This window comes from Trachemys scripta, chromosome 5 (assembly GCF_013100865.1).
Source record: "Trachemys scripta elegans isolate TJP31775 chromosome 5, CAS_Tse_1.0, whole genome shotgun sequence".
Taxonomy (NCBI): Eukaryota; Metazoa; Chordata; order Testudines; family Emydidae; genus Trachemys; species Trachemys scripta.
This window is the reverse complement of record NC_048302.1, coordinates 32,070,146-32,093,285: the sequence shown is the minus strand read 5'-3', so window position 1 is coordinate 32,093,285 and position 23,140 is coordinate 32,070,146. Positions and strand designations below refer to the sequence as shown.

Sequence of the window (23,140 nt, the reverse complement as noted above, 5' to 3'; positions counted from 1 at the left end):
ACAGTGAAGCACAGGGAGAAGGGGAAAGAAAACAAGACTGACAATTTCAAATAGCCCTTTGGATATTTTTACACATTTTGGGTGTTTGCTCAGGAGCGGATACACAACTGAATTTTAAAATGTGGTATTCATAACACTAGAAGCATTACAGTAATTTGAGACAGCTGGCGAGAAGAAGAGGGAAAGATTGGAAAATTCACTCTGTGGAACCGGTCAACAGCTTACTAGCTGCAGGCATCACAGCATGCGTGACTTTGAGCTGTTTTTTTTAAATAGGATGTGAATATCATTGGCAACTGAGAAGCAAAACATTTTTTCCTGCTGCCTGCAGATAAACAAAACAAAGATTTTCCAACCAGCTGCAATTTGCAACCAGCAAGACTCTCCCCTCAGCAACAGGGTTACCTGCCTAGGCCTCTGAGAACATAAAGTAGAACTGGAATATTCTTTCACAAAAATGTCTGCAACTTCGTTTTGCCTGTTTTCACACTCCAGAAATTTCCTGGGGACTGTATATTTCACTGTAGGCTCACAGGAAATCACATTTTCACAGTGTAAATAGCTGTTCCTCAAACCTAAGACCACTTTTTAATAAATCTTCACCAAAAAAGGAAACATTTTGAATTAACAAAATATGAATACACTCAAATTTTGAAAATTTCTACTTTTGCACACTCTTATCCTACTGACAGCTAACTTGATACTTACAAAGTGTCTAGATCAGGGGGTTTCAAACTGGGGGTTGTGACCCCTCAGGGGGTCACGAGGTTATTACTTGGGGGGGGAGAGTCAAGAGCTGTCAGCCTCCATCCTAAACCCCGCTTTTCCTCAAGCATTAATAATGGTGTTAATGTGTTTTTAATTTATATGGGAGGGGTCGCACTCAGAGGCTTGCTATGTTAAAGGGGTCACCAGTACAAAAGTTTGAGAACCACTGGTCTAGATTATGGTACTTCCCTCCTTATCCACATTCTTGCTGTTACCCGTTACAAAATAAGGCCCTGTCTATACTTGGATATTTGTACCAATGTAGCTTCCTGACTGCAGACTTCCAGGGTGGATGTATTGCACCTGTGCAAAATGGAGATTGTACTCAAGTGGCTTCCCCTAATTTGAAACCAGCATGGGTGATTTTGAGCTGAGTTTTTAAAACAGGATGTGCACAGCTTACCCTGGATTCAAACCAAGGGAAACCACATGAATGCAATCCCCATTTTGTACTGATGCAGTACATCCACACTTGTGTATCTGCAACAGTAAAAATCCCCAGTACAGATGGCCCATATTTTACTTATGTCTGCAAATGGCTGGAAGAAGCAACAAATCCCAGGCCTACAGAGACTCAGCATTCATGGTTAAAAAGACTGGGATAGTTTGAAAACTCAGGCTTATGTTAGTACCGTAGGGTTGCCAATTTTGGTTGGATGTATTCCTGGAGACTTCATCACATGATATAATCTTTCATTAAAGATTAATTTTTAATTCCTGGAGACTCCAGGCCAATCCTGGAAGGTTGGTAACCCTAGGAATATTTTCTGGCTCAGTGCTATTTATGAACAGCAATAATAGTGTCTAGAAAAATCAAGTGTTTTAGGTTGACTTCTGTGTTTAGAGATCTACTCTCCATTGGGACTTTGCTAAGGGAAACTTTTTATTTCAAGAGAACAGTGCAAGCAATGCATTTGTGTCAGAGAATTAAGAACAAGATTTAATAATGATCATGGGGAAATGAAAGAATTGGCAAATTTTAGGTTTGATCTCTGTAAAATAATCTAATACAAATAAATAAATAAATAAATAATAATAATAAAAAAAAGTGCTGTGTGGCTCAAAAGCTTGTCTCTCTCACGGACAGAAGTTGGTCAAATAAAAGATATTACCTCACCCACCTTGTCTCTGTAAATAATCATAATTTTAAAAAACACTAAGACTTTCATAAACTTTACTACAACAGTGTTTTGTGGGGTCACAAGCTTTATTTTATATAGCCAGCCAGAAAAATGCACCATCAAATAAATGCTTCATAGTTTGCAAAACCTCCTCCTTATAAAAGCAAACACTTCCCGGGGCAGGGAGGGTGGTAGGAGGGAGGGAAAGAGAGGTGTGAGCCATACAAGAGACATAGAAGATTCAATAATACAAAATGAAGCAGCTTTTTCTATAAGCATTAGTCAGAAGGCTTAGTAATTACTCAAAACTGGATTCCTGTGAACAGTAACATCAGCAGATTAGTTAATTTTGTCTGAATACCACTCAGCTGGAATGCTGACAATTAGAGACACTGCTTTCTGAGAGAACAACAACAGACATGATTTCCTGCTTTTACAAACAAACTTTATCCAATTGTCCTTTTAGGCATTATACTATGGTTCATTTGGCACCAAATCATTTGGCTGATTTGTTAACCAAAAAGTCACACTGTTTATTTACAAATTCTAGCTATCTTAAATAATTATATGGCCCCATCACCATTAGGGATATAACACCACATATGGAGAAATGGTAACTGAAAAGGTTAGTTAAAAATTAATAATTACAGTCAAAGTCACTTAATCAGGAAAGCATTTCCCTGGGACAACACTCAGGGCTTGTCTGCACTCACAGCACCGCACCTTAGTGAGAGACGGTAGCTAGGTCAAAAGGGATTAGGTCGGTATAACTGTGTTAATCAGAGGAGTGTGGATTTTTCACACCCCTGAGTGACACAGTTATACCAGCCTAATTTCCTAACATAGACCAGGCCTTAGGGAAGTTTTCTTTGTGTTAAATTAAATGAGCCTTCAGTCACTTTTACCAGACGATCAAAATTGTTCAGGTTGATTTGTTGAAACAATTTTCAATGCAAGTACCCTGTCAATTACTACAAGAGGTGTATATGATTGTTATGGAAACAAATGCTTCAGCTGAATGAACTGTGCTGCAGACCCACACCTTGTGATTTAACACTAAACAAACTATTAAACAAATGCTGTAAACACATTTACCTACCTTACTAATAATATTTTAGAGGGAAAATTGTAAAAAATAAGAAAAAAAAAAAAAAAAACAGACAGCTGGCTTGTTACTTGTACGCCCTGTTTATTTTTCAATAATTATGCAGTTAGGGAAGTCAATTTCACTTTTGTTATAATCACTTTCACTTTCAGGTTCTTAGTGCTACAATGTTTTGGCTTCCAAACAAGGCATGGAAATGTCTGTTTAATTAAAAAAAAATCACCTTTAAATTATAACCTAATGACAACATCTATCACTGAAATCATGAGATAAAATCCTGGCTGCACTGCCTTTAACATGTGCTAAGCTAATAGAGTTTAAGCATAGCAAGCAGCCTAGCCTTTAATTCCACTTCTTTAGTATGTGCTGGAGTATGTGCAGCTCTGACAACACTAGATTTTCAAAACATAGACAAAGCAAGTTGTACTTTTAATATGTGTTAGCTAGTCAAGGTAAACCCTGGGAAGGAGCTTTTTCCTTTTCCTTCCCAGGGTTTAACTCCACCAGCATATATTAGCAAATACACCTTGCTTCCGAGTGAAGACATGGCCACAGACCATACTGCTTTCCTGTACCTCATTATGGAGTGTCATCCATTTTAGTCCCAGTTTAATTGACATTCCACCCAAAGCCAGTGTCCACTCTGTTCATTGCTTTCAACTGACTTTATGAACACTGCATCAGGAAAATTCAGTTAAGGGAAACCTTGCATATGTTAAATAAATGAACCAAACACATTTTTTACACTTCCTCTATGAATTTGTGTCTGTCATGTGTCCCAGTCACACATTTTGTCCTTGAATAGGTTGAGAGTTTAGCGCCAACATTTTGCTAAGCTTCCATCCGAGCAAACTTTTAAAAAGAATTGGATGGACTCTTTAATAGTCAAAATTTAAAAACATCCTGACAGTGGAACTTGTCAACATCATTTGTCTCCTTTTTCCAGATTATTAGTACACAGTCACATAGTTACCTTGGGCCATGTTGTCCACAGAACCGTACCTTTCAACAGACCTTTCTTTTAAAAATAGCATTTTTGACCCTTTTTGCACAGACAGTGGCTTGGGTTTTTAAAAGAGATTTCTTAAAGGGATACTAACTTAAAATACTGAGACAGAAGAGTGATTTTTTTTTAATTTACTCATTTTACAGGTAACATTTAAGGTTACTAGAAGTGAAAGTAATTACAAACTACAAATCGCTATTCTTCAGTTTGTTTACTAGTGCATTTAACAGCACTTTGTGCATAGACCATTTCATTGTTTCCCTATTGAGATAGTCCGTTTCAACATTTTTTCCGTGGGTTTTCCCACACATGACAAAGAAAAGCGGTTTTAAAATAACCACTTGAATGCACATAAATTGACGGGGGACTCAGAAATAGGTGTGGTACCTAAAAACTATACTTTTTGGGGAAGGGCGGGGATTTAATTGACTAAGTTTAATGCCCTTTGAAAATAAGGCAATGGGGCACCACAGCCCTCAAAAGGGCAACCCACATGGATTTCCCCAACAGCTTCAAGAGTAGAAGAGAAAGAAAAGAGGGGATACCTAGAATGCTTCTACCTTAAGGCAGGGAAATCAGGAGCAGCCCTCACATCATGTAATTAGACATGGCATTTCCTAGCTACTAGTTCACCTCAAATAGAAAGAAGAAAAATGAAATCCACAATACAGATACCTTCATAAATCTGGATCCATCAATGGCCTTTCGTGTTCATTGTAGGGTTCAAAGGCTCCCTTCTCTCTCTCCCTTGTCTCCACTAAACTTCCTAACCTCAAAGCCTCATTCTACTACAGCCATCAGTTCCCTGGTGAAGAGCTGGACTCCCTTCAAAACCTGTCAGCAGCACTCAGATATCCATAATAGTCACTTGGGGCTGTGGGTGCTACCTTCGCAACTGTCCTCATCCAGGTTTGGTGCTGCTGCTTTCTGATCTCCCACATAGCACTGCTACCATTAGTGTTTATATTACAACAGCTCCTAGATGCCCCAGTGAAGACAGAGGCCTCACTATGCTAGGTACTGTATAAACACGTAGCATGAGATGGCCCCTACACCAAAGAACTACTGACAGCCTAAATAGGCAATGGAAACAGTAGTAGACAAAGAACGCAAAAGCAAAACATAAAAAGGTAAATAACTACCAAGTTATATGCTTCTGTTTATTAGTTTCCCCAATACTATTCCCCTATCCCTATATACAGCTGCCCCCTGCCTCATCACTACTGAACTAAAAAGCCCTTCTTTCAACCTGCCCACCACAGAGAAATAGGCTGCTTCCCAAGACAAAGTAAGCAGAGAGGGAATGCTGACATTCCAGATGCTGCAGTCAGATCCTCACAGCAGGACCCTTGCATCGATAAATAGGTCAGACTGCAGCATTCAAACCTAGACTACCAGGTCACCCTGCTCAATCTTTTAGCAGTTCTCAGTCCACCTTTAAAACATGATTATATTTAAAAGCTGAATACAATATTCCGTCTGAACTGGTCCTAATCAAAATGAAACACTGTCAAAGCATCCTTCCGCATTTGAATACAGAAAATACAAAAGACAATATTTGAGTTAAAGCTGCATTATCAGCATGGCTGACTTGTATATTTTTTGTATAAAAAAAAAGGGGAAAAATACATTTTCTAAGCCATATATTGAGAAATACCTTCAATATTTTACAATATTAACAACACTCCCCCTGCAGTGCTGAAAATTCAGAAATAACTGCACTATTTTCATGTTTATGATCCAGAAATTGGTAAGTACTGTATTATGAACAGAAACTGAACAAGTGACTGCAATTTCCACAAATAGTGTAGTTTTATTGTCCATGCTGGCCTTAGGTTGAAACAGTAAACATATAAATGGTGAGAATTAAATATGATGGTTAGAAATTTCAGTTTCAGTAACTGGGTTGTTACTAATAATTACAATAAAAAAAAGCCTTAAAATGCTAATCCTGCCAATATCCTTTTAAGAACCATAGCCAGGCCATTTTAACCTTAGATTTCTTGGCATTTACTGATTTATAAAACTGGAGTTATTTACAGGATTTCTCTTTAAAGTTCAGACTTTCCCCTTCTTCAGCATGCTCCTCACCACACCTCTCTATCCAAAGATATTTATCAACAGACATATAACACAGTTGTGCTAAATCAACTGTTACTCATATACAGTTTGCACTGATGATTCATCATCAACCTATCAGGGAGCAGGGCAACAACGCTGGAGGAAGTGGAAAAATTATAAAGACAGCGCTGATGGTCAGGTTCCTGACTTGAGCTTTTGAAACAAGACAGATTTTCCTCCTCTGGTAGACTTGAAGCATAATCCACTTCGCTTGATCCTGTTTAAATTCACCTCCAACAAAAAGCTGCGCGCTCCCAGGCAGGCAGACTTCCCCTTAGCAAAGCAAGGACCGCCGCCAAATGCCTTTGCTTCAGGTGCGCCGGAACAGCAGGGCGCGCCGCCCCAGGCTGGGTGCGTGTTAAAAGCAGAGGCTCTCCGCTCTCCCGCGGGCTGGCCGTGAGTTTCAATGAGTCACTTACAACCTCATTTGTTTCACTGTCCGGAGCCCTATCAGCCTCGCACACAAACCGGAGCGGGCAGATCCGGCGCTGAACTCCCTCCCCAGGGGCTGGCCCATCCTCTGGAGCGCGCGGAGGGGCGGCGGGGAACTTTCTGCCGCCCCCTGTGCCTGCCCGGGGGCCGGTGTCCGCGCCGGGGGCGTGCAGGGGATCACAGCCCGCCCCCCCGTACGCTCCGCTCCCCCAAACTGCTGCCCCCGCGCGCCCTGCCCCGGCCCAGCAGCGCGGCGAGGGGCACGAGCAGCCGGGGAGCCCGGCCGGCCGGGGGCGGCAGCGGGCAGGGGAGGAAAGCGCCGCCCGGGCGCTGAAGTTGCCCCGTGCAAACTTTCCCGGCCCCGCGCCTCACCTGGGGAGCCGGCAGGGGCCCGGCCGGCAGGGAGCGACCGCTTCTGGCGGCGGCGGCCAGGGGCTGCTGCCATCTCCCCCTGGCGCTCCGGAGCAGCTGCCCTGCCCGCGGCAGCATCCTTCTCCGCCCGCCGCCCTGGGGCGAGGCAGCCCCGCTTCGCCCGCCGCCCCTAGCGCAGGCTCATGAGGCGCTGGCGGGTGTATCAGCGTCCCGCAGCCCGGCTCCGGCACTGAGACTCGGCGGCTCCGCTGGCTCCTGCCGCTGAAGGGGCGGCGAGTTAAAGGCGAGGGCGCTGCCTCCGGATCCCGGGTTTTCGTTTGGCCGACAAAAAGCAAGTCCCCGAGCGGCCGGGCGGGGGCAAACGGAGCGGCTGCGGGCGGCCCCCGGGACCGAGCCCCGGTGCAAAACTCCCCCTCCGCACAGGCAGCCGAAAGGGGGGCAGGGGTCTCACAACTCGTTGGTGGTGGCCTGCGAGTGCGGCCACTAACTCTTGCTGGTGGCCGCACTGACTGTTTTCCCTAAATTACTTGATTAACTTTAGGAAAAATAAATAAAAATGTACTTAGCCACATCCACATCCCTGTCATTTAGTTATGTAGGTGGGGGGAGGGGTTGCAGAATCAATAATAAAAATAATGCTGTGAAAAGCGACATTTGCATTTTTGTTGTTATAACTTTTTGCAGTAAGCCCCAGGACAAATTAAGCCCCGGAGTGGGGGGTGGGGTAGCAGGGGCCGGGGGAAGTAGCGGGGCCAGGAGTGATGGGGGTCGGTGATGAGTCCTGTGACCAGAGCCAGGGGTCGGCAGCTGTGTGGCTGGAGGGTCAGTGCCAGCGGCCAGAGCCCCGGGCAGGTACTGTGAAGCCAGGGCCAGGAGCTGCACAGCCAGGGGCTGTGGCTCGGTGCCCAGGGCCAGCAGCCGCTGGAGCCCAGGTCGGCACCCAAGGCTGGGGTTGGGGGGCCAGCACCTGGGGGTTGGAATGTGTGGCCGGGGGTTGGCATCACACGGCGAGAGCCAGGGATTGGAGCCTGCTGCCACGTGGCCAGGAGTTGGAGCCTGAAGCCCTGTGGGCCTGGCTGCAGGCCAAGGCTGCATGGCTAGAGCTGGGGGTCAGTACCCGAAACATCACGTCTGGAGCCAGGTGTTGGTGCCCAAAACCCCATGGCTGGAGCCCTGGTCTGTGCAGCCAGGCTCCTAAGTCCCACCACCTGCGCCCACTGCCCAACAACCCTAGGGTGGAAGCTTGAGCCAGGCCCCACTGTGCGCCCCCCCGCCCCCCGTAGGTCGAGAACTCTCCTTGCTCCTTCAGCGCTGTGGCCCACCTGTCTCTAGCGGCGGTGCAGGGTGGTGCATTCCTGAGCAAGAGGAAGGGAGGGAAACGGGCTGATGCTGCGCAGGAGCCCTCGGGGCAGAGGCTGTGCAGCCTGCCTGCAGGGGCTGGGCCAGCCCTGCCCCACCCGCACCCAGCACTCACTGGCCAGGGTCTGCACATTTTCCAGGCTCCTCGTTGAGGCACAAGCTGTGCATGCCTCAGGAGACCTCTCTGTGACTTTCGGAGCCCCTGCCCCCTCCCCACCCCCGCTATTGTCACCCTGCGCAGTCCGCCTCGCTTGGGGGGGAAGAGAGGAGAGCGCTGGCAAGGAGGAGGGGCTGAATGACATTGTTAGATTAACAGCATGGCAATTTCTGTTGGGGATTGTTTGAGGATCTAGTTCAGGAAAAGGTTGATGTATGGCAGGTGTGGGCTCCAGTTGGGTGAATCCGCCACAATACATTTTCAGTAAATGACGAGGTCACTAGAAAGGAAGAAGTGGCGCTCAAAAAGAGAAAAATTCAGCTCCATCCAAACTAAAAGTGAAAACAAGTCCTTACCACCAGCCAAGTATTTTCTTAGGGTGGATGCTCACCTGAAAGCACTTATGCAGAAAAGCCTCACCACCTCATGCGGGCACATCCCACCCCCTTCTCTTGCAGCTATTGACAGGATATTAAAATCAACAGCCCACCAAATCTTTTAATCGGGCACTATGCCATGCCAGATTGCCACTGACTCGGCAACACAAAGATTCCATCCCAGAGATGGGAGCTGCTTTCTTTCTTTCCCACCTTTCCCTGCTGTAGAGTGATTATTATGCCCAATAGTACAATGAATATGACCTAGGGAGTCACTGACTGCCAACTGGCAGAGGGCATGCCACACCATACAATCCTTCACATCAGGCCTGATGCACACATTGCCCCACTGTTGTCATAATCTGCACTTAAGAGCTAAAAGGTGTGATGTAAGGTATCATAGGCAAACTGGTAAGATGCTGCTCGTTAATATTGTGTGATATATGTACAGGCAGTCTATAAAGAATTATAGATGTCTGCTGGAAATACATTCTTAAAAGGTGTTTTGCAAACAATGCCTAATCCCAACCTGTCCTAGACAAAGGAATGCTATTGTGCTTGTTTTCCTGTGTCTCCAATGTAAACTGAATTAGGTAATAAATATCTCAGAGGACAATGAAAAGTACATCTACATGGAAGGTAAACAAAAACATCAAGATAAACAAGCAGGGTAAGAGGGAGAAAGACCACTTAACCATCACAAATGGGGATGGAGCCTGCACCCCCAGGAAGCCTTCCTGGCTCTTGAAACAGATACATTTGGGAAAATACAAGGTGAAACAGAAAGCCATTTTGGCATCTATCACCTAGGGGACAAAGAGGGAGCAGAACCCTATGAGCTCATGCAGAGTGGATCATCTTGACTTGAAAACAAAGAGAAGCTGGAAATGACTATAGGTGAGTAACCTCCTTAGATAAAGATTGTAACCTGCCAAAGTTAAGTTTTAGGCATTAGCAAGCATGTTTTGTTTTGTTGTACTTGTAATCCTATCTGTTAATAGACTTCTTCTTTTTTCATTACAAAACCTTCTCAGAGCTGTGTGTTAAAATGAAGGGTGAAGTCCCCTTCTAAACTAACAGGGTGATGTGTGCTCTGGCTCTTTGGAGGCAGTAAACTGAATAACTTCTGTGAGTATCCACGAAGAGGGACTGGACAGTGCAGGACAGATGGTCTGTGGGGAGACTCGGGACTGGAAGGGCTGTTGGTGTTGCCCTGAAGGAGTAACCAGGCAGGTCAGGATAAGGCCACTATGCCGTGAGCATGGTGCTGGTGAGCCAAAGCTGCATAGTGCTGAAGCACCGAGGGTGACAGGGCAGGCGGTGACAGAACACCCATTGATCTAAGTGAGCCCCCAAAGTGTCACAATGGCATTTTAGAGGTAGGATACTCCTAGACTGATTGACAAATACATTACAAACTGTTTTACTCATACCTAAAACGGGCCTGCACTTCGCTTACTGCTATAGTTTGTCCAAATAATCCTTGTGGCTAAAATTTGCAGAAGCAGCTTCAGTGTCATTTGTTAAGTTATTTTGGGAGACCACAGAGGCCAAGATTTTCAAAAGCAATTAGTGTTTTTGGATACCAGACTTGAGACTCTTTAAAACGGACCCTATTTTCACAATGGGCAAACAAAACTACTAGGGCTTGTCTGCACAGAGGTTTTAAACCAGCATGGACCCAACGCTTCACGCTGCTATGCTGGCACCCGTGAATACCCAGAGGCTGCTTGGGCTGTATTTCAACTCTCAAAGTCAAGCAGACTATGTGGCGGCGACAGCAGCAGGAACTTCAGCAGTGGCAGAAAAAGCAGAATAATGACAATGAGCCACTGCTACTACAGGAGCTGTTCCTGGAGCAACTTCACCGTTCAGTGTCATTTCTGGTCTTGGGAAACCAGCATTTTCTAAAGGATTGTTCTAAAGAACTGGTTAATGAAGCTGTTCACAGGCCACGTGGACAGAAAGGAGCAACTGTATAACTATAGCCTCAATAGTTGCAGAATGACAGGGGGGCTGTGCATCCAGCAATTTGAAAGAACAGTAGAATGTTTGTGGAATAGGTTGTAACCTACAGGAAAAATAACATGCCTAAGACTATAGCTGCATGTTGTATTTTGCACAATATTTGTGAGAGGAAGAAAGAAAGAAAGCCAGTGTAAAAATCTTGGCCAATTTCTGTTGTTGATAGGCATCAGTAAAGTACGCTTTTATTTGGCAGATAGCACTATCTGCAACTGGCACAAAGCATTTTTGATAATACCAAGTCACCCTTGTGCTGTTTTTTTTCCCCTTTCTGTCCCTTAGGAGCAAACAGTTCAAGAGCTACATCTAACTTTGGGTTATTTCTCAAGGCAAGTCTTGAGGTTCTTAACCATTTGTCTCAACAAGGACAAGAACAACTTCTATAAAATAGGCTTTTAGTAGTTTGTTTTGCTAGGATAGTTTCTAGCTCCACGAGGAAAACACTCATGTTCAAACATTTTCTCCCTGCAAAGGTATTCTCAAAGGCACTGGGTTGTCACTGTAGACAACTCAATGAAGACCCCTATTACATATGCAGCTGTGGTCAACAAAACAAACAAAATATTCATTTGTTTTCATGTGTTCATATGTTTCAAAGTATTCATAAGGAATAGGCTGGCAAATAATACAGAGATCATAAAATCTTTATAGAAATCAGTGGCATGGCCTCATCTGAAATCCCATGTGAAATACTGGTCACCCCATCTGAAAAAGGACAATGCAGAACTAGAGGAGGCTCAGAGAAGGTGATGAAAATGATCAAACGTATTGAAAAACACATATGAAGAGAAACTGAAAAATGTGGATGATCATTTTAGAAAGGAGATGAAAAGAGGGGAGATGATAAAAGTATATCAAATAATAAATAGTCTAGAGATGGTAGATTGGGAACTCCTGCTCTTCCTGTGTCATACAAAAGAAGAAGGGGGCATTCAATGAAATTGAAAACCAACAAAACCGAATTCTTTTGCACACAGCATGCAATTATACTGTGAAACTCATTACCACAGGAACTCATTAAAATCAAGAATTTAGCAAGGTTCAGTAAGGGATTGGGCATTTATTTAGATAATAAGTATATCCAGAGTTGTTATAATTAACAACAAATATTGTGGAAGGGCTATGAAAGCTCATGCTTTAGGATTTAAGACTGACTATTAGAAACCAGGATGAGAACTAATATGGGGCAGATTATCCCACATCTGCTTGCAGCAGCATTCTTATATCTTTCTCTGAAGTATCTGGTACAGGCCACTGTCAGAGACAGGTTACTGGACTAGATGGACCTAGGATTTAAATCCAGGTTGGCAATTTATATGGTCCTGCAATACTATTGGATGATCTGGGTGTGGTCTGAGAATAGAACCTGAAGAATCCATCTTCTGTGCTATTATTTTTCTCAGTGCCTCACACAATCATAGGTGTTCCTCCCACAGAACCAATCTATCATAACTGTGTGTTGGAGATGCTACAGTTATGACAGTTCAGACTTTCATTCTGAATCTCTATTTAAGGGCACTTAAACTTTCCGAAGAATTAGCTTTATGAATATGCTTAACTTTATGCATTGAAAATAGGCCCGTTGAAGTCATATGGCAAACGTACTAGTGGATACAGTGCTTACTTTTGTGAAGAGTCAGTAGTAACCACGACACCTGATAGTGATGGCAGGATCAGGCCCTAAATACTCACTATATAGACAAAGTATACAGGCAATAGAATGCATCAAAAATAGCTGTTTAATACACATTTTGTTCCTCTATAGTTGAAGATTTGGCTTTGCCTGGTTTGACAATATTTATTTTTAGTCCATGTTCTTTAGTGGGAAATTAAAGCTTGTAGGGCTCCAAAAGGAAGTGTGTTTTCAACTTGTCATGAAGATTGTCCTTACTGAGGTTCAGTGTTCTTTACATGGCTACAGAAAATTAATTTAGAAATAAGTTATTAGTGCTACCAACAGTTTTCAAAATTTGATTTTTCAGTGAGGTTTTTCAACAAAATTTTGAGACAAAGTTAAGACAGGTTAATTTTTATTATGCTTTCCCCCCATCTATCATACTGTAAATTATTGCCCTATAAAAAGAGTTAATCATGTCCATGCCAGATCCTCTCCATACTGGCCAGCTTTCTCTTTCTTCCACTAAATATTACTGCGATGCTGGTAAACCAGCTAACTTGTGTATGACCAGAACAACTTAACAAGAGGCATTGCAATTGTAATCAAGACAATCCACTTATGTATGGGTATCAAGGAAATATGAAGTAAGCTAGCAATCCCCAATTCATTGACTTTGTATTGGTAAGAATCAAAGAATAGTGCTAAGTGTATTTGTCTGTGTTTACCTATATCCTGTTAGAAGTTTACCAGTGTAACCAAATTAGCTTTTAGATGCTAAATCCATTTCATGTCTTAATTGTGTTCAGTTACCCTTAAGATCAAAGAGGTGAGATACTGTAGGAAACACTTATCTACATTGTCTTCAGCTTATCTGTTATAATGCCTAATTGCCTTATGCAAATAAGTGTAACTAGATTTCCTGTGTATAGCTAGGAAATTGAAAGTTAACTTCAAAGAGGTGGGTTACTGTGTGCTCAAAGAAGAATCCTCAGTCACATGCTGTGCTCAAAACACTTGAAGGCCTGCTTCAGCTATAAAAGTGAAACTTCAGGCCTGATCCTGCATCTCTAGTCTGTAAACTTTAAACAGGGAAAGTTTAAGCTGTGGTACTGAGATCTTCCAAGTAGTTATTTGGAAAAGCATGGAAAGACTCCAACAGACTTTACATCTAAACTACATTTGGATTCTAACCTTTTGGGATAATTCAGAGAAACTTTTGTAAGTCAGCAGACTCAACCATCACAGCTACAAATCTGATAGAGGGACCTAGCACGCATTTGTAATGTATATAATCTTTTAACCATTCAATAACTCTCTTCTTTTATTAATAAACCTTTAATTAATTTACTAAGGATCGGCTGACAGCGTGGTATTTGGGTAAGATCTGAGACACACAGTGACATGGGAGAAAGTGTCTGATCCTTTGGGATTAGTAGAACCTCACATATGGTGATTTGGGTTTTCAATAAATCTCTCACCATATTAGATCTTTTTGCCTAGATAGGAGCCAAGGACTGGAATGCCTAAAGGGGACTGTGTTTGGGTTCTTGTTCACCAGTGTGGTACTATAGAAGCTCTTTTGATGTTTTGGTGATTCTATCTCTTAGGTAAGGAGACATTCTACTGTTGTAAATAGTTAAACTAGAGCTATTAGATGTCTTCTCAATTCTCACATAGCAATTCAATGCCAGAAGAAATAGAATTGAGACATTCAATCCCCTGCTGTAACTGCGTACACGTCCTGCTCTCTTGAATTCTATTACCACATTTATTTGAATGGGAGAATGATTAGCTTAAATATGCAATTCAAGTTTTGTATGCAGTGTTGTCTGTCTGCAGTGGTCACCTAACATGATAAACTAGGGCAGTGCACGAATCTGCAAACTAAGGAAAGTGAACTCAAAATAAAATGTGGAACAGATATTTTAAAAGGGTAAAATAAACATTGCTCAGTTTCTGAGCTGTCGGGAGACGTTCTTCCCACTACTACATCCATATCCTTAAAGGTCCCAGATTACTCAAATCTTCGGTGACATAACTAACAGAGAGGAATCCAGAAGTGTTGGCCATTGCTATTAATTATCAAAGGGGAGTAAGGGGCAAAAAAGGACCTGGAGGTGAAAAAGGGAACCAAAGCCTTTCAATGAGATTTCTGAGTTTGAGAAGCACCTACAGCTTTGTTACCTGGATGTTCATGCTGTTTGTGGAGTTTACACATCACTAATCATATGTGAGAACTCACTAGCCACAGTGAATCTGAGGGTTTTTTTATATATATAGTATAGGGGAAATCATCAATACATTATAAAGAGTATCAAAAATATGCTCAAACAGTCCAAAAGGTTTATTTAAATTTTCAGTTAATCCTAATATTCCTGACCACATTATCCAGATTCTTCTCCACCAACGAAACAGTACAAGTACAATTAGACAGGCAAAAATTGATAGTAGGCATCTATCTATTCTTCAAAATTATAGGGACTGCCAAAGATGGGTGCAAGTAGAGATTTAATAACCTAAAATTATGGCTGGACATTTTTGTTCTGAGCAGTTTGATCTCTGTATGCTTTTATTGAAAAAGCCATATGTATAAATTGAGATTTAACCTATTTGAGCTAAAACAGGTTGTGACATAACCTCTGTCTAGTCAGGATTCCACTAGTGTGATGCTGAAATTGAGATATACATTGGTTACATTTTGCTTTAGTTATGAAAAACAGGTAAATAATATATGTAAATAATCTGAGTTCCTTCTGTGAGGAATTAGTGGTAGATAGGGAAGTACTATGTGAAAGCTTGAAACTACATTTTTAAACCAGCAAAACTGGTTGCTTCATATATTAAACAAAGCAATACATTTTTCATTCAAGTAATTCTTGATATGTGCTTAGGATATATGATAAATTGTTCCTTCCTACTTCAAACTACCGCCTATATTATTTAAACACCTGGAAACCAAATTTAATTAAAAATTATATTTATGGATCAAATTGAATTCTGAAAATTATGATCAAGCACATTTTTGGTATAGTCATACAAGATATAAAGGGAGATACTCTTCCACTAGGATCTACTTAATCTCAGTCATATGTGTAAATAATATTGAAATTAGCAATACTCCACCCCTTCACTTCCTGCTCCAGATGTTGCATAAATCAAACAATTAAAAAGTTTACTGTATCCCAAATTATCCCTTGTTTTATATGAAACTTAAATTTCCCCCTTTGTTTACAAAATAGGGGATTCAAATTGCCAACTGACATATTGAAAGGGGATATAATTTAATCTACCACAGAGTTGAAGAATCCAGCAAATAGGTGAGGATCTTGTGTCCTAGATGTAGATGGAATATCTATTAAAGCCCCTGTACTGCAACACACACACATGCTTAACTTTATTAGCATGAATAATCCCATTGACTTCAAACAGAATTATTCAGGCTAGTGAAATTAAGCACATACTTAAGTGTTTGCAGAATTGCTGCCTAATTGAAGAAAGGTGAATGGCACTTAGACAAAATATACTCTAACATTGACTTGAAAATGAAGGATCTAATTCCGATCTCACTTATGCTTTTGTAAATAAGAAGCAACTCTACCTAAACTGATGTATTTACACCAGTTTGAGATAATCATCAGCTCCACAAAATCCAGTACTATATCATACTCTTAAAATTTGGAATAAGCTTCACAAAAATGATCCATGTAAGTTTACATCTGAAAATCTGAACTTACAAAAAGAAAAATAGTGAAAAAATGTTCTAGAACTATTGGAAGAGCTAAAGGATACTAAACATTTGATTTATGCCTGTAAAGTTTTTTTTCAGCAGCTGCAAAATAAAAACAATCTGGATGCAGAAGAGAGGACCAGATGCAATTAAAGCTGTTTGCTAGGATTAGTGAGCTCATTTCTAACATCTCAAAGAATCCAATCTCAAATTGGATTTAAAAATAACCCTTCAAAAACACATTCAGTATCTTACCTTGGAAGTCTGATAATCAGACCTTGACACAACTCTTCATAATATAATATTGTTATGAGCAAGAATAAGATACCACATACTGTGCTATAAAGATAAGAGTTTGCAGTATTATCTGTTCCTCCAACTAGAAAACTGTAAAGAATGCCAACCTTCAATTAATATTTTAAAATTCTGAACAAAATTTGACTGGAGCCCACAAAAGTCTTAATTAGTTGGGTCTGAAGAACACAAATTATTCCTGGCAGTGTTTGAAATCTACAGGAACATATGCATGCTTTGGGATTGTGCACAGGTGAAAGCATATTGGGAAACTATATTTGCTTAAACACCACATTTTTAAAGGTAAACATGGCAATATTACCTTGGATATTGAGCCCCTCCCACACAGCTCAAAGGAAGATTTAAAATGCTCAGGTTTATTCATTGCTTAGAAGATACTATAGACATTGGAAATATATCACTAGTTACTGTACGTGATTAGACATGGCCTTCTAAAATGCACTCCTTATAAAGAGACTTTTCTTGGACATGTCTAATAAAAGCAATGATTTTCTTCTAAAATACTGAGTCAAAAATATAGAAAACACATCCTTCCTTCTCTTTCCCAGGTATACTTTACCTTTGTTTTGCCTATCCCATCCCACTCTTTTCCATCTTAACTTTAGTTTCCTTTACTTCAAGCATATAATTACATTATGGTTGTGCTATCCTCCTGCAGAAGTAGATTTCTTTCTCTATTTTCTAAGCTGTTTGTGCCTGGATTAGTTACATTTTGGAGGAAGGAGGCAATATTGAATGCAAATCTGTATTTTAAAAATCTTTCAGACTTCAGCTTCAAAATACACTTAAAACAATGTGTAAATGAAAGGAATACACAGAAAATATATCACAAACAACAGTATGTGTAGCTTCCATTTCTATATACTGTGGCCAGCAAACAGTAAGCACAGAACAAAAATATTGTTTTAATATTTACAGCAACATTAAAATATATTCTAATATGTCTCAATGCTTTGTGGAGCCACTGTATTATCAGAAGGTGAGTGCCTAAACTACAAGTACAATGCAGCTATTCTAAAAGCAATACTAAAGGGCATTATAGAACTAGGGAAAAGCAGGTGTGAATGGTGAGATAAGCCTGGATGCACCCAAACCTGATGCATCATTAATGAAGTGCAACTTAGAGAAACACTTTAGGGAGAAACCGGAACTTGAGACAATTGAAAAGAAAGGAAGGGCAGATTTTTATAAAAAATCAGAAGCCTTTGTTTTTGCCACTGCCCTCAAAAAGAGGTATTCAAACAGTCATTTTATTCTAGAATAAGAAAATTTCAGTTAACTGAGCACATAATAGACAAAGGAATGGAGAAAATGGAACAACAACAGACACTTGCTTTATAATTTTGTTGAAATAGACATACCATATAATGAATGTACTACTACTGTTAACAATGATTCACTCTTGCAGGCTATGCTCACATATTCCCTTAGTGGTACATGGTTCCTTTGCCATGAGGCAAAAGTTTGATTTATAAAAATGAACTTTCCTTCCTGTGCTACAATGGAGCTGCTGCAGCAACAGGCCTCTGCTTCAGAAAAAAAAAAGTTATTGTCAATTAAATCTGAATTCTTTCCCATCTCCCTTTGCTGCAAAGGAACATTTTTACTCCACCTCCAAATATGTTAGTGTTTGGTTGCCAAAAAAGAGCATTTATTTATACTGGATGGAGTTACTGTAGATTAGTAGATCTTATATTTTGTATTTCTATGGTTGTTTGCCATAACCTTGATAGACATAAATGTAAATGTAGGTTTCTACTACAAAAATATTTCTGCTAACTCTGCCCCCTTTTATTAGTGCTTTGCCAGTGGCCATGAAGACACCCCCTTACTAAATGAAGACATCGCTGTTATTCATTCCTCAGCTGAAAGACACTAGTTCCATCCAGCACAGCAACACAATGTATTTCAAACTGGTAGTAAGGAGTCACCCTCATTATATCACTTTTTTGTTTCTCTATCTCCTTCAGAGTCCCAAACACCAGCTTCGATCCACATTGTTCCATAAGTCTGGTTGTCCTTCTATTCATGTCTATGACTCCCTTTATCTGGAAAGGTGGATGTTTTTCTCCTTCATAAGAAGCATTTCTGAATAAAAAATATCTTGTAATAAAATATTTAAAATTCTCTCAAAAGAAAAAATACTCAGTACACTCCACAGAAGTATTTGTATCTCTGTACTGCTTTGCAGCTGAAAGACAGGTCACTTTCATCCTACAATTTAAACTCCAACCCTAAATAATTTGTCTGAACTATATTCTTGCCAGTCTTCTGAATACAGCAACCTCACAATTTTAATTAATCTCTTTGCAGTACCTTAGTACCCCAAAGAATGTCTCCATTCAGAGGTCCTATTTTAACTGGGTTTCAGCCACATCACGTAGGGTAACCTGATCTGTAACCCAAGCATGGTGCTGCAGCCAAATGTTTTTTCTATATCATTTATCTGGTGTAAATAGTCACAACTGCTTCCTGCCACAAAGCAAAATATTATGCTTTTCTTTATATGCACCTAGATAGAAGGTTGCTTGCACATATTCAACACAGCCTGCCCAGAAAGTATGATGCCATTGGTGTCTGTCAAGAGGAAAAGTGAACCCTGACAGCTGACCACCTTGGGAAAAACAAACAATTTTCATTACTTTCCAGAGTTTTGTACTTTTATTTAGTTTACTATTTGTAGATGATACCAGACTAATGCACACTAGGAACTCACAACACCCAGCATCAAAAACTGTCCTGCTAACGTAAATGACAACTGATCTGGAGGGATGATATACAAAATTGTGTGTGGGGTTCAGTACCCAGGCCCATTTAACTCTCGGGCTCCTCTGCGAGGGCTATTAGTAATGGTATCTCTATTGTGATACCCCTGCCATAATAAAAATAATACAGGCAGAAGTCCAGCAGCAGACTTGGCTACCCAGTTTATTGCACTCGTGGGCAAGTGATGTGTGTGCATTCGGTGCAAGCAAGTCATGGCTTGCAAAGAGTAAGGGCTCTTGAGATTAGAGTTGGTGAACTGGACCTAAGGAAGACAGGGAAGTACACAGATGAAACTTTCTGGGGCACAGTAAAGTAGTCCCATTCCCAGTCTGACAGCCTCTATGTTGTTGAGGAGGATGAAAGTCTTGGGGGAAGGAGAACATCAAGCTGGAGTGAAGGAGAATAATCCCCTAGTTGGGATTCTCCTTCCAGATGATGTCATGATATCCTGTTGCACTGAGGATACCCCCCGGGGTATTAGGTACCCAGTTATTAGGAAGAGACAACTAATAGGAATGGGGGATTCGATTATTAGAAATAGATCTTTGGGTTTGTGAGGACCAGCAGAACTGCATGATGAATTGCCTGCCGGGTGCAAAGTTGCAGACCTCTTGAGACATCTAGATAGACTTATGTGCAGCACTGGGGAGGAGCCGTGGTTGTGGTACATGTAGGTAGCAATGACACAGGGATAGGTAGGCTGTTAGGCAAGAGATTGAAGTCCAGGACCTCCACTGGTAGCATGCTCTGAAATGCTTCCAGTTCCAAGTGCAGGGCCAGTTACACAAGCAGAATTGCATGGTCTCAATGCATCAATGAGATGATGGTGTTAGGAAGAGGGATTTAGGTTTATTAGAAACTGGGAACATTTTGGGAAAGGAGGAGCTTATACAGGAAGAATGGGCTCCACCTAGATCAAAACAGAACACGATTGCTGGCATATAAAATTAAAAAGGCTGTAGAGGAGTTTTTAAACTAAGGATTAGGGGAAAGTCAACAGATGCAGAGGAGCAGATAGTTCGGAGAGACAGCCTTAGGGGAAGATTTATTAAAGGGGAAACTCTATATCCTAGTAAAGGGGAGAGGACAGAATTTGATAAAGTACAGAATAGAACAAAAACAGTCAAATGAAGCAGAGTTCCATTCAAATTACATCACATGAAGGCAGACAATGAAATATTGACAAATTTTATAAGTTCTTGTATACAAACACAAGATGTCTAAATACTAATATGGGTGAACTTGACTGCCTGGTATTAAATTAGGATATTCATATAATATGCATCAAACTTGGAACAATGGAACACGGTAATACCAAGGTACATAATATATCGGAATGACAGAGTAGGTTGCACTGGTGGGGGAGTGGCATAATATGTGAAAAAGCACATAACCAAATACAGTAACAATCCTAAATGAATCAAACTGTACCACAGAATCCCTAAGGCTAGAAATTCCATGATTGAATGAGTGTAACAGTACAAATATACTATCAATCATGTGACCAGGATGATGACGATGACTGTGAAATGCTCGGGGAGACTAAAGAGGTTACAAAAAAGAAAGCCTAATAATAATGGGGACGTTCAACTATCCCCATATTGACTGGAAACAGTCACTTCAGGATGGGATGCAGAGATAAAACTTCTAGACACCATTAATGTCTGCTTCCAGGAGCAGTTAGTCCTGGAATCCACAAGAGGAGAGGCAATTCTTGATTTAGTCCTAAATGGTGCCCAGGATCTGGTCCAAGAGGTCATTATAGCTGAACCACTCAGTAATAGCAGCCATAATATAATTAAAATTTAACATCCTGGTAGCGGGGAAAATACCAAAGAAGCCTACCATAGCAGCATTTAACTTCAAAAAGGGGAACTACACAAAAATGAAGCTAAACAGAAACTGAAAGGAATAGTCACAAGAGTGAAATGCCTGCAAGCTGCATGGAAACTTTTTAAAAGCACCATAATAAAAGGCTCAAATTATAGGTATTATCTCCCGCCCTCTTTCCCCCCCCCCAAAAAAAAACAGTAAGAGGACCAAAAAAAAAAAAAAAAAGGCCACTAAACAGAGTAAAACAGGTGGTTAGAGACAAAAAGGCACATTTCAAAAATTGGAAGTCAAATTCTACTGAGGAAAATAGAAGCATAAGATCTGGCAAGCCAAGTGTAAACGTAGAATTAGGCAAGACACACAAACAGCATTTTTTTTTGTAGAAGTATATTGGAAGCAGAAAGCCTTCCAAACAGTCAGTGGGGTCACTGGATGATCAAGGTTCTATAGCAGGGGTAGGCAACCTGCGGCACGCAAGCTGATTTTCAGTGGCACTCACACTGCCCGGATCCTGGCCACCGGTCCGGGGGGCTCTGCATTTTAATTTAATTTTAAATGAAGCTTCTTGAACATTTTAAAAATGTTATTTACTTTACATACAACAATAGTTTGGTTATATATTATAGATTTATAGAAAGAGACCTTCTAAAATGTATTACTGGCACGCAAAACCTTAAATTAGAGTGATTAAATGAAGACTCGGCACACCACTTCTGAAAGGTTGCCGACCCCTGTTCTAAAGGATCACTAAAGAAAGACAAGGCTGTTGCAGAGGAGCAAACTGAATTCTTTGCATTGGTCTACACTGCAGAGGATGCCAAGGAGATTTCCATACCTGAGCCATTCTTTTTAGGTGACAAATATGAGGAACCTCAGATTGAGATGTCAATAGAGAATGTTTTGGAACAAATTGTTAAAAAGTAGTAAATCACCAGGATCAGATGGTACTCACCAATGAGTTCTGAAGGAACTCAAAGATGAACTACTAACTGTGGTTTAATTTATCTCTTAAATCATTCTTTGTATCACATGACTGGAGGATAGTTTAATGTAACACCGATTTTTAAAAAAGGCTCCAGAGGCAATCCTGGCAATTACAGATTGATAAAACTAATTTCAGTACAGGGCAAATTGGTTGAAACTATAGTAAAGAACAGAATCAACAGGCACATGGATAACATTATATGTTGGGGAAGAGTCAACACAGCTTTCTTAAAGGGAAATCATGCCTCAATCAATCAATCAGAATTCTTTGAGGGAGTCAACAAGCATGTGGATGAAGGTGATTGAGTGGATGTAGTGTACTTGGACCTTAGAAAGCCTTCAACAAGGTCCCTCACCAAAGGCTCTCAAGCAAAGTTAGGAGTTGTGATAAGACAGAAGGCCCTTTCATTGAAGAGCAACTGGTTAAAAGATAGGAAACAAAGGATAGGAATAAATGAAAGATCTTGGAGTCACTGTGGATAGTTCTCTGAAAACATCCACTCAATGTGCAGCAGCAGCCACTAACAAAAAAGCTAACAATGTTAGGAACCATTACGAAAGGGTTAAATAGTAAAACAGAAAATATCATGCCACTATATAAATCTATTGTATGCCCACATCTTGAATTCTGTGTGTAGCTTTGGACACCCTATCTATAGCAGACTTATCCATCCTCATTCTCAAAGGAAACCTGCACAACACTTTCTAAAGACGAGCCTGGGATCTTAAAATCATTACTCTGCTAGCCACTAAAAATTGTGGATCGAACAGAGACACTGGATTTATAGCTTATTACAACCATCTGTAAACTCCTAACCCCCCTCTTTTTGTCCTTTGATTACACAAATGTTAACAGGCTACTCTATCTTGAATAGCCCCTTAATAATATGTGCTACTTATGCTACACAATCTGTTCCACCTTCCATTTTGCTGTGATGCTGGGAGTACCTTTCCCAGACTTGAAGAGCTCTGTGTAGCTCGAAAGCTTTTCTCTCTCCCCAACAGAAGTTGGTTCAATAGAAGATATTACCTCACCCATCTTGTCCATCTCAAA

At 41.0% G+C, this 23,140-nt stretch overlaps 1 protein-coding gene across 1 annotated transcript in view; it reads right to left on the bottom strand.

The window, feature by feature from the left end:
• Positions 1-7,214, bottom strand: part of MCUB (mitochondrial calcium uniporter dominant negative subunit beta) — an 89,011-nt gene extending 81,797 nt beyond the window's left edge. Inside the window, exon 1 of the mRNA XM_034771427.1 lies at positions 6,926-7,214. Coding sequence (XP_034627318.1) covers positions 6,926-7,042 — 117 coding nt within the window. The 5' untranslated portion in view covers positions 7,043-7,214. The remainder of the gene's footprint in view (positions 1-6,925) is intronic.
• Between the last annotated feature and the right edge of the window lie 15,926 nt (positions 7,215-23,140).